This window comes from Coturnix japonica, chromosome 1 (assembly GCF_054131305.1).
Source record: "Coturnix japonica strain WE chromosome 1, WE-NBRP24, whole genome shotgun sequence".
NCBI classification, from domain to species: Eukaryota; Metazoa; Chordata; class Aves; order Galliformes; family Phasianidae; genus Coturnix; species Coturnix japonica.
In genome coordinates this window covers 134,752,594-134,764,694 of record NC_140663.1, presented here as the reverse complement: position 1 = coordinate 134,764,694, position 12,101 = coordinate 134,752,594, and the positions used below count along the sequence as shown (strand labels likewise).

Sequence of the window (12,101 nt, the reverse complement as noted above, 5' to 3'; positions counted from 1 at the left end):
ACCTTTAGTCTCTTTTATCTCATTTTCAGGGGACTGTACATCTGTTACCTATTTTTTAAATGCTGGTGGTGATCAAAATGATGTACGGTGGGAAACATGTAACTGTGGGGATTAGTAAAAGATTTTCTGTGACTATGTTTGAATTCCCAAAACTGGAGGCACTGGAACCCACAGGCAAAAGTTTTGCATATCATGGCACACATTGCATCACCCAAATCTACTCTGAATATAAAGTTATAATATAAATATTTCAAGCTTAAAGATAATAGATTTAGGTTAGACATAAGGAAAAAATTCTACTACAGTGAGGGTGGTGAGGCACTGAAACGGGTTGTCCAGTGGTGTGGTGGAAGCCCCATCCCTGGAGACTTTCAAGGTGAGGTTGGGTCAGGCCCTGGGCAACCTGACCTACCTGTGGTGTCCCTGTTCGCTGCAGGGGAGATGGACTAGATGGCCTTCAGAGGTCCCTTCCAACTCCAAGGATTCTATGATTTTATGATCCTATGATTCAAACTCACTACCTGTACATCCTATAGTCATCAAGAGAGGGTTGAAAATGGTAACTTCCCTCATAGCTGTAATCATTTTTGCTATTTCTTCCCTTTTTTCTTTTTTTTTTTTATGTCAAGTAAATGCCTTCCTCTCTGTAGGCTCAAAAATGGGAGTGACACCTCATGGGGGTACCTGGAAGATTTAATTAGCTGTATTTTACCAATCATCGTTGGTAAAGTAAGATCATCTTTACCACACGTACTTCTGTAACACAAAAATATCCTCACTGTAAGGAAATTTAATAGTGCGTTATCTGTATGCAGCAGACATATAGAGTATGCAAACATTATTTAATATCTCTGAAAGTCAGTGGGGAGCGAGATTCTTTATTTTAATTTTCAGAAATGCATTTCTGAGGAGCCTGTGCAGTGTGTCAGCTGTGAGAGCTTCTCAAACTTTTATTCTCTTCTATGAAAATAGGAAGTTTTTTTCTCTGTATTTTCGTCCTTGCATAGGCTGGGGCAGGAAGAGGAAAATCACTTTCCAGTGGGTGTTGACTCACTTGTGGTTCTGAATAGAAGTTTGAAGTCCAAGAGCATCAACTCTAGTCTGATTGTGGTAGAAATCTGAATATAACTCTTAGCATCTGCGTTGTGAGTAGCTCCAAATAACCTCTAGGTGGCAAGGAAGTTACTGCTCTGAAAACAAATTACTCACCACCATCAGATTGCTTTGTGTAAATGGCTACTCAGGAGATGCAATAAATGATAAAAGTCTATCCACTAGGCTCTTGCATTGTCCAAAGGTACATGAATGGACCCTACTTTCTACAGACCCTTTTCACTACATTTTCAGCAGTTTCTTTAGGATTTCTCCAACTGATTTCCTCCTCTAATAGGTGTTTACACAGCTCTCTGTGAACCCCAAGAAGTAAATCAAGTGCCTTGTTTTAGTTATCTGCACCACTGATGGTGGTAGGGTTTTTATCCATAGCATGTACTGAAGGGAAGTAGGAAGGGATGCTCTCTGCCTGATGCCCAAAGACACCCTACAAGGCAGGCATCCTGAGATTGGCCCCACTGCTACTGCAACCTTGCTCACAGTCTATAAACTGGGATTTAATTTTTGGCTCGATAGGGCTCCTCTACTGAGAATATAAAGATTTGCAAACACTACTAGTGTTTGTGTTACAAAACTAAAGCAACTAGAGCTTGGCAAAGAGTATGGAGGAGATTTGTAGGATGAAAAGGAGATTTATAGGATGGCAAGAAATGATGTCAACAACTTACAGCCAAATACTGTCCTACTTATTTCTTACGAATGAACATGCACACGGAGCTTCTGAAATAACATCCTTGGATGTTTCTATTTCCTGGCATAGAAACTGACATTCTACAGAGTTTAAGCACTGCAAAGCAGTGTGGGTCATTTGCTCGGAGAGCTATCATGTCTTCAGAACAAAAGATAAAACAGATAAATAGCCAAGTACAATATTATACCTCAACAACCTAAAAGCCAATCTCAAAAGTGAATGGAACAATGGAGAGCTTTTATTTCTCATATTTTAAAGAATAAAGCTCGGTGATTTCCTTTGAAAGCTATTCAACAAGCTCTCCTAAATCCTATTATAGCTTAACATGAAATGTATGTTTCCATAAGAACAACAGTAGCACCAGTCACCCTTTGTAGTCTGTCTTTTGTTATGTTCTCTATCTATTCTTGTAGATTTTTCCACTCTAGTAAACCAATCACAAAACAAGAACTGATAACATTTCAGCCAGAGCATGTGTTAAGTTGGTGCAGGAAATTCAGTTCGTTCCTGCTTTCTACCTGAATCTTGCCAAATTAAATTATTGTTCAAGAGGGAGTTTATAACATAAAGGAACTGTTCCAATACTGTCCCAACATTTCCTGAATGTAAAATCTGTATCCAGCTACTGATATTTATCTGTATCTAATAGCAAAGATGGATTTAGTCTCTGCTTGAATGTATACACAAACCTCTTACTGTTACCAAGATCCAAATGTACTGCAATTTATTCAGCTTGTGTGTCTTAAATCAGTTGAACATCAGCTCACTTTTTTAGAACCTGCACATCATGCATCATTTTTTTTAGAGCCTGCACGTACAGGTCTAAATATAATATTTATTTAAGACATGACCAAGCCAGAGGGTGAGATATTTTATCTGATGAATACTGTTTAACTCAACTGACATTCAGCAGACTGTGAGGCATATTAGTTCTTAGACAGATGTATATTTCAGAAAGCCTCAGACAAATTGAGAATAGAAAGAGCAAGATGTAAAATGCTTTTTCTTAATGTCTTGCCTGGAAAAAAAAAAAAAAAGGTGACTTTAATTATTTGCACTCTCTGAACCCAAAGGCACTGTGCCTTGCTCATAAATAGAGGAATTTCAATTTTAGCACTTTCAGTCCTTTTAACTTCCACTGCCATCTATTACGGAACTGTACAACCTCTTATTTAAAATAAAAGCTTATGTGCCTGATGTTTTGAACTGCTTTTCCCTTTTGTTGTCTCTTAACCAGGTAACGGATATTAAAGAGAAACTAAAGCTCTCTAAAAAGTTCTGGTCAACATTCCCCTACACAATCTGCAAGGACGAGCGAGTGACAGCGGGCTCATCAAATGAGGAGGACTGCTGGAACGGCCACACCAAGGCGAGGTGAGGTGGAGCCTTTCTCACCAGGCTCAGTCCAAACCCCCACCAGGCACAGGGCAAAATCAGAAAACAGAGTATTTTACAAAACAGTTTGAAAGAGTGAAGCAGAAAGGGGAGAACAAGCAGTTGTCCACATGCAGCTTGCAGCTAAGATTATCTATTGTCAAGGTGCCATTAGAGCTGGAGTGTGAGTCACTGTAAATGCGCGCAGCGTGCCAGCATGTGAACACAGAAAATGTTCACTGGTCCATCTCCAGAAAGATAATTTATACTGAGATTTCTAAGAGCTCTTTAGCTCCATTTAGCATCCCTGTGTTGGGACTGACAGCTTGTGAAGCAATTGCACTCTTGGGATACCATACTGGGATGAAATAGAAAATTGGAATTTTGGCTCTATTTGCTATTGGCTGGCAGAGCTTTGGGTTATTTGCTGGGAAAAATAGGAAAAAAAGAAAAAAGAAGAAAAAGACAAGAAAAATGAGAAGAAAAAAGAAAAAAAGAAAAAAGAAAGAAAAAGAAAAATAGCCAGCAGAGAATGAATGCAACAGTTTTAGTCTTCATTACCTTGTGCAGAAACCTTGACCTTGTCTTACTTTGTCAGAAACACTGTGGTCATCTGCCCTTTTTAGCAATGACTTTTCAGTGAGTTTTAATTCCGAGGTTGGTTCAGGTCTGGCTGTGGCTGGGCTGGTGAGAGGATGTCACTGTGGGTCCCAGTTTGGATTTGTCAGTTGAGAGAGGAGCTTATCTGATTAACTGTGCTGAGAAAGGAACAGAGGAGAGAGGGACCAGCTCGAGAACCATAACAGAAGCAGATTTCAGGCCTGCAGCAGTGCCTGTGATTCTGGGGAGAAAGGAGGTATTGAGAAGTTTGAGTTTCCATGGTACTACGTGTCATGTCTGGATGCATATGTTAAGATGTATGTGGTGCTCTTTCTATAAAAGAGCAGTCAAACAAACCTGTTGCTATCCCTCTTGTTTCCCATGACCAATGCTAGTGTTTGTACCAAGTCTGGCCTATTCCTTTCAGCTCTCTTCTGTAGCAAAGCAAACACTCCAAGGTTTGTGGGAGTTCTGTAGATGAGTTTTAAGACTCCCATCCTCCTTTTGCAGTATTTATCTTATGAGAAGCCTGGTTAGTTTCATGGCAGCTCCTCAGATTAATGTTCTGAAGCTGTTCGGTACCTCTCTCCTAAACTGATAATCTTGATTAATTTAACACAAACATATCACTGAATGTGAAATCACAGCTTCAGAGCATCACCTGAAAACACAGTCTCAGTAGACCGAACCACAGCTCTTTAGTTTTCTATTTTGTGTGCATTCACAAAGGAAATGTGTAATTATTGTCTTAGTAAGAGAATTCAATAAATGCTTGAGGTGGAGGGAATAGTAATAAATCAGACAGATACCATAGGATTTCATGGCCTGTATATGAAATAATATTGAAAATGTAATTAGCTTGATATGCAAAATCACCTTGGTGAACAAGGACATTTACTGCAGCTTAAAGAAAAATGATAAATGTTTCTATACTAATACTGACTAGCATCTGATAGCAAATATTAATTTGCAACAGCAAGGTTGGCAAAATCCGGCCACTATGCATGTATCTATTTCCCTTCAGCGTGTCACCTGTCAAAAGCACCCCTGTGCTGCACAAAGAGTTGCATTCGGAGTTCTGGAGAACATCACAGTGGCTCTTGATGAAAAAGAAAAGGAAAGAAATATAGTCACCTCCCATTTCCTCTAGACATTAGTACTCCAAATGAGATGAGAACCTGGTGTTGATGACTGCAGGGAAAGGAGATTGAAGCTCTTTGTTGATGAGCTCCTGTGGCTGTACAAAGAATTAGAAACTTTGAATTGCCAGATGCACATTGTGCCTCACATTTCATTTTACACATCACCTTTTGATGGTGCTTTTACAGGAAAACAAGAGATCACAGGAAATGAAAGCTAGGCCTTCTCCTGAGAGAGGCATTATGCCAAGGTCACTTGTGGTTATTGTGGTCCCCAGGAATCATTCTGCTGCCATGATTAATTTACAGTGACACCAGCAGGGGCTAAATGAAGTTTGCCAACTCACAGATAATCATAGGGTAACAGAGTGATCCATTATAGCATTCTGGAAGGCTGCACTTGGCATGTTGCTGATCCCCTGTGAGGAGGGGTTTTAATGAGGTCACATCAGGTAGAAACCAGATAGTATGGAAATAGGAACGCATTCATTTGGCGAACTAAACTCTTATTTTGGAAAATATTTTCTTTTTAAATAACTTCCTCTGATAAAGTGCCTTTGAGAGAGATGCCAAACAGAGCTTCCCATCATATCTGTATTCATAAAAAAAAAAAAAACTTGAATGTAATTTTATGTTTAAATAATGAATGTCTTCTGCCAGCCGTACAGAGGCTGATTTTTTTAAAGACATTTAGAATCCAAAATCATCATTATGACCAGACTTTGAAAGTGTAATGCTTCGCTATCTGCAAATAAATCCTTAGGAACAGCTGATGATTTCTTCACTAATAGATGCTTCCTAGAAATTAAGGAATATTCCCAGAAATTAAGAAATTTGGGGTTTAGGAGGTTTTAGGTTAAATCCCAGATATTAGCCCTTGAATAAGCAGTGACTGTTACTGCAGTGAGAATGGTAACCAAATCTGCAACTACTAAGATGCATGGGAGAAGAGCATCAAATGGCTCTGTCTACCTCAGCCAACTGGTTTCAACCAGCCCACAGGAGAGATGGTGCTCAAGTCAAGAATAAGTAGATAAGACAAAGTAATCATGAACAGAAAAGACAGGGAAAGCTGAAAAATAAAAAGGAACATTAGCATTTTCAATGTTGAATTCAAAATTACAGGGTATTTCACCAATATGCACACAAGGCTGCGTCTCAGATGGCCTGAAATTTTCTCTTCTTGCTGCATCTGCATGAGCACATGCTTCCCTTGCAAAGAGCCTGGTGGACTCAGCTGGGATGAAGCACTCACCTGCACAGTGCCAGTACTGGGAATGCCATTCCCTGCTTGCCAGCAAAACTTGCAGTGAGAATGAGCTGAACATGCTTTACTTAGATAGACATAGATAACCAGTAAGCACCACTCCTGTAACTGAATAAACCACTTCCTGTTGGTGCAAAAACTGCCTCTTCCTTCAAACAAAATCTGGTAGATTAATCATTATCTCCCACTCCTTTTAACTCCTCAAGCTTTGCTTCAACCTGGAGCAGACGTTGTTGAAAGAGCACTGAAAACACCCTTTGAGTGCTTCCTGAGCAAGCAAAATCAGATGAGGTGATCCAATTAGCCACACAACCAGTTTTCCACCACACTTATCTTTCCGGACCAGACATGACTACCAACCCCTATCCTAGCCTGTGATAAGCCTGTGCTGCATTTTGTGCTGTATTGCCAATGGTTTGGGGCACATGGAAAAAAAAATGCCAGTACTGCCATAGTGGGATGCTGTAGTTATGCTGTAAGCAGTTGCTGTCATGGTAAAAACAGAGTCCTGTAAGGCAGGTGTCTTTCAAAAAACAGGGCATTCCTCCTTTCTTGTTATTACTGTTTTGATTTGGGTGTTTTTGATAGCTAGAACTTTTATATAAATTACCTGAAAGACTCATCAGTCATTTTTAGACTTTAAAAGGAAGTAAATACCCTAGAATGTTAAATGGATGTTAAAAACAGAGGGACGCAGAGAAAGTAGTTTTAAGTAGGCTTTATGGTGCTCAGGTATGGTATGCCAGAAGGCATTTTCGTCATGTCTGCTGAGACAAGCAAGAACTGCAGAAAGGCTAAGAGGAATAGAAAGCATTAATATTTTAGAAAACAATGTAGATTACACTAAACTCCTGACATAGCTGAGCAAGGAGCAAACAGCAGAAAACAAACAGCATTATTCAAATTCTCTGCAGGCAGAGGGCTAAGAAAGCTGATTCTTTTTATTTTCTAGGAGGATGCAAAGAACAGATTTGGCTTCAGGTTGGCTTTCTTTTTTTACATTTATATTGGGCATATAGTTCTTGTAACGGCCAGGCATACAAAGAGATCATTAACAAGAGCAGAAGCAGCAGTGAAGCTTAAAATTCACAGGGGTGTCTCCACTTACAGAATTGCAGCGAAAGCAGCTGTGTGTAACAACTTTGCCCAGCCAGCAACAAATCTTCTGTCAAGACGCAGTCCCAAGACAAGGCTTCCAATTCTGTGTGACTTAACCCTACCCCGCACACATCAAAATGCTTTTGTCAGAATGTGTGCTGTGCTGCTTCTCAGAGACTGTCACTCAAAAAACACCTTTGGGCTGCATGTTTCCATATCCATACCAGTCCTTTGGAGAACAGAAAACAATTCAAAGATATGCACATTCAATATAGGCTTTTATACATTTTTTCCCCCCCTGAGGAAGCAGGTCAACCAGTTCAGTAATGACAGCAGAACTCAGTTTCACATTCAGACATGTAAATTCACACATTTAAATGTAGGTGCAGGTGGGTGAGCTTGCAGACAGTAAGTCAACTGTGTTGCACAAACTAGAGCAGTTTGTAAGACAGGTATGGCACAGGAGACCACCTCCCAGAGGCAGGGCAATACCTACAAGAGCATTTCAAAAAGTCACCATTGTCAGGGTGACTGAACAGAGCCCCAGTACCCAGTCAGTGTGGTCACTGAGGCAGGTTCCAGCTGCCTAAACACAGCTACTGCCACATGAGATCCTGTCATGAAGACACTTGGTAATTGGAGAGGTAGAGAAATAACCAAGAGCAACTCAAATTGTACCAGATGTCTGCTTGCACAACTAAATCCCAGCAGATGAAACCTAATGAGCTAGTCATCTGGCCAAAGACATATGAGACCCCAACACCTGTCCCCACACTGCTGATAATTATGCTTCTGTCTGGTATTGACTAGATCTCTTGTTGGCTAGTTTGGATGAGACTGAGACTCCACTCATAAACACACATCTGCATTTAGACGTACAAGTTTTGATATCTACATATACCTAAAGACTAATCCTCAACCTAAATCTCTAAATTTCTTCCTCTTACACCCCGAATGCCAAAAAGGTCATTTGCCTGGAAATTATACACCTAACTTCTGACTGATCACGCAGTAACAGGTTTCTTGTGACGCACACCCAGGATGGCTAACTTACCCATCAAGGTGAGGTTCACCAGGCTGTTCTCATGAGAGGTGAGCTCTCTGTCACCTGGCGAACAAATCAAGGTGTTAGCTTTGCTGGCTGGCTCCCATCCTTTTCTGCACCATGTAAAATATTCAAAATATGGGTGTATCTCTGCCTAAATTAGTGGTTTGTATTATTCATGCTGGATCACAGTTTCATGTGCTAAACCTAAAAACTTAGCTTAGCCACACTAACATGATTACAAAGTGCCTGAAATTTGGTGAATTTACCACAGGTTTGATGAACTGATCTGCATGGCGCTCTCTGTAGAACTGTGTTAACACCCACCTACCCTAAAAACAGGCTTAGATAATAAAGCTTAGATTTAGATGCCTTATTTTAAGCTTATGCCGTAAATAAGCTTATGCCGTAAGCTTACCTTATGTGGAAACTAAGCTTTCCATCACTTCTTATATTTTCCCTATTTAAAAAAAAGTTTTGTCTTATGGAACTATTGTAATGAAGCTGTTGATTTTGTTTCCCTAGAATTTCATATAAAACCATCATCCGCATTCTCAAATAAGTTGTAAAATGTCTTCTTATGTATAATTTATTGGAGTTTTTCCTATGAAAGAAACTGCAGCTCCTCCATGCCAGAAATGTTTAGAGGATCTTCAGATCCTGAGGCGGGTACTGGTGGAGGGGTGACAGATTGATTCCCTTTCTGCAACCTAATGGCTGGTATATTTAATGGTAGATGACCTTCTGAATGACATCAGAACCACACTGATCACAGTGCAGAATATGAACCTCGCTAAAAAACACTCTAAAACTAGCTCATATTTTCTCCATATAAAAAACTTACTTAAGAAGTCAGTACATTCTAATTTTATTTTTTACAGTAAGATGAGGAAATCAAACATAAATTAGTCAAAGAAAGCCTGTGAACTTCGGTTGAGAGTTAGCCATATCATCTCACAGACTTTTTGCAATAGAGAGCAGATAGACTTTAATATTAAACAAAGAAAGCAATCCACAAAAATGACCAAGGATTTCAAATCACTTTAGCTAGCAGCTATGACGGTTGCTATTGACAAGAGACTGGGCATCTTCTCCAAGCCAGCAGGGCAATTCTTATATTCCTACTTTTTTAATCAACCACACCTTGAAGTCACTGATTTACTTCTAGGCTGAGCAATTTATCTACAGCAGCCATTTCATTTGTAGAGATGCGTGACGGATGGAGATGCTGTTTCTTTGCAGCCCAGAGCTTCCCTGAATGCCAAGGTCTCTGTCCTGCTGCCTTTGGGCAGCTCTGCAGAATCGTTTCCAATTTCTATCTTTGGTGATTCATAACACTGCAGTCTGCATTCTTCTGTACAAGGGGAAGTGTCTCTGTGTTCTCACTGTACTTAAGTCTGTACCACGGGAGTATGGATGGGATCCCTGCAGCATTGTTTTTTCTTGTTATGGTACTACTGAAACATAAACATCAGGAAATGCAATTCAAGGTTAGGCACTTTTTGGCAGTCATGCTTTGTTCTTCTGTGTTCACACTCCCCCAGGATTACTCTCATGTAAGCTTTCAAAGGCCACTGGTGACAAATGAGTCTCATCTTGCGATGCAAGTACCTAGTGTAGTGAGACTAGACCCTTACCTGCCTCAGCAAAGCAGTCATCATTTTGTGAATCACCAGAAGAAACAGAGAAGTTATTTTCCCTTAACCACAACTTCAGCGGGGAAAGTCCTTCCTTTTTTCTTACTTTCAGATATGCTTTTAAGGAATTTATTTATTTTCCAGAGCCAGAAGAGCAAAACACAGACACTAGAGCCAAATTTGAATATGGGTACAGAGAATTGGGTTGGCATCAGTGCGATGAAGTAAAATATTTTAAGACTACATTTGGTACCAGACACTGTGAAAGTTTGCCATTAGTAGGCTAGACTGTGTTATATACCCACAGGAGATGTCCCACAGACATCAGTAGACTAGCTTGTTTTGTTAGCTAATTACAAAGTGGATCATAACCTGATAATGAACAATGAACAACGCTTAGATCAGCCCCAAATCCCTTGCAACCTAAATATGAGGCAAAGAAAGTACTTTAAAAAGAGAAAAAAAGACAGAGAAGAGAGAGCAGGGAAACAGGAATGCAGTATTTTCTCATGATGCCATGCCAGCACAGAGAATAATGCCAGTCCTTTTTCAGCCCAGCTGTCGTAAAACGCACAGATAATTTTTAACAGGGAATCAAAGCAGGAAATAAGGTAGCTTTGCTAAGTGCAGAGAGCAGCAGGAGACAAAGTGTGCATATTTAACAAAAGATGATGAAGACTTTTACCGTAGGATGATTGGAGTAATGGGCTGATTTTTGTAGGAGAGAGAGATCTGCAAAAGCACACTTCATGCCTGTGAGCAGCATTAGACTGCATTAGCCAAGGTCATAGAAAGGAATGCTGCAGTAATAAAGGAACAACAAGCTAGGAGCCTGAATAAAAATCCAGATATGTTGATGGATAGCAAATGCCATGCCTTAAATATGTTATGCACAAAGTATGTGAGATAAGAAGGCATAGCCTGTTTATAAGGAATACAGACCAAATGAAAGAGAATATTGGAGACCAAATTCACACCACCATTTGTGGGTCTGGATGTCACATAGATAGGCTGGATATGATGTTCACTATAGCCAAAGAAAGGATGCAAGGAAGGACTGGAGAAGAAAATGAATTAAGTGCCTGAGTTAAATACGGAGGGCCATAAAGCCTCAAGATTGGCTCCTGAACTGTCCCAGAAAAAGGAATTCATAATTTTTATGCACTAAGAAATAAAAGCAGTAGCATGCACTGTTGAATACTTAGTGTACCACTGTTCGTGTCAGTACAGGATGTGCAGTGACTTACTGCTGGCTGGTGAATCTCTTCTATGGATTATAGTCAGTGCACGTGCTGGGGAGTGTGTGAATAGTTATGAGTTTGGATAGCTTAAATCCTCTCTGCTTTCCACGCAGCCAGGATACTAAAAAGACCCTTTAGAGTCTGTAAAATTAAAAACATATTTTTAACATGGTTTCACTGGAGCCATTTAAGAACTGCATAATCATTGTCAGTGTCAAATTGCTTAGCACAGCATTTACTGTACAGTCCTTATTTTGAAAAGTACTGCATTTAAACTAATCATTCATCATATTATATAGATACTTGCCTGAGATTATGAATGATGGCTTGACCAACCAGATCAACAATCCAGAAGTAGATGTGGACATCACAAGGCCAGACACCTTCATTCGACAACAAATCATGGCCTTACGTGTCATGACAAATAAACTGAAGAATGCGTATAATGGAAATGATGTCAACTTCCAGGATACAAGTAAGAAACTATTAGTCCTCTTTAAATAAATGTAATTTTGAAATACATTTATAAATCAGTTCTATTTGAATGGTTTTCCTTGGAGTTTGTGCTTTCTGCTGCTGACAATGTAAAAAAAAGTTTTCTTCTGTCCCACTGGTTCCATTTTCTTCTCATGCTTATCATCATATCAAATGCATCAAGACACTGAGAGCTTTCCATTATGACAGCAGTCTGCTCCTTTTTCAAAAGGGCATTTCAGCACATTAAGTGCCTAATTAGGTGCATCAATCATGGTAACTTTCATCTGGATGCTTTGCTGAATGAAATTTACCATTCCAAACACTTTACCAATGTGTTCATCCCCACCAGGGTATTAGGTGGGACAAGAATGGAGAAAGGGACAACCACTTTAACCCAAGGCACTCACCCTGTGTTCCTC

General features: G+C 39.8%; 1 protein-coding gene across 4 annotated transcripts in view; it reads left to right on the top strand.

Moving 5' to 3' along the window:
* GPC6 (glypican 6) overlaps positions 1-12,101 on the top strand; it is a 720,043-nt gene that overhangs the window by 694,880 nt on the left and 13,062 nt on the right. For all 4 annotated transcript variants that reach the window (XM_015851542.3, XM_085536013.1, XM_085536015.1 and 1 more), the window contains 2 exons: positions 3,042-3,178; positions 11,505-11,680. In XM_015851542.3, coding sequence (XP_015707028.2) covers positions 3,042-3,178; positions 11,505-11,680 — 313 coding nt within the window. The remainder of the gene's footprint in view (positions 1-3,041; positions 3,179-11,504; positions 11,681-12,101) is intronic.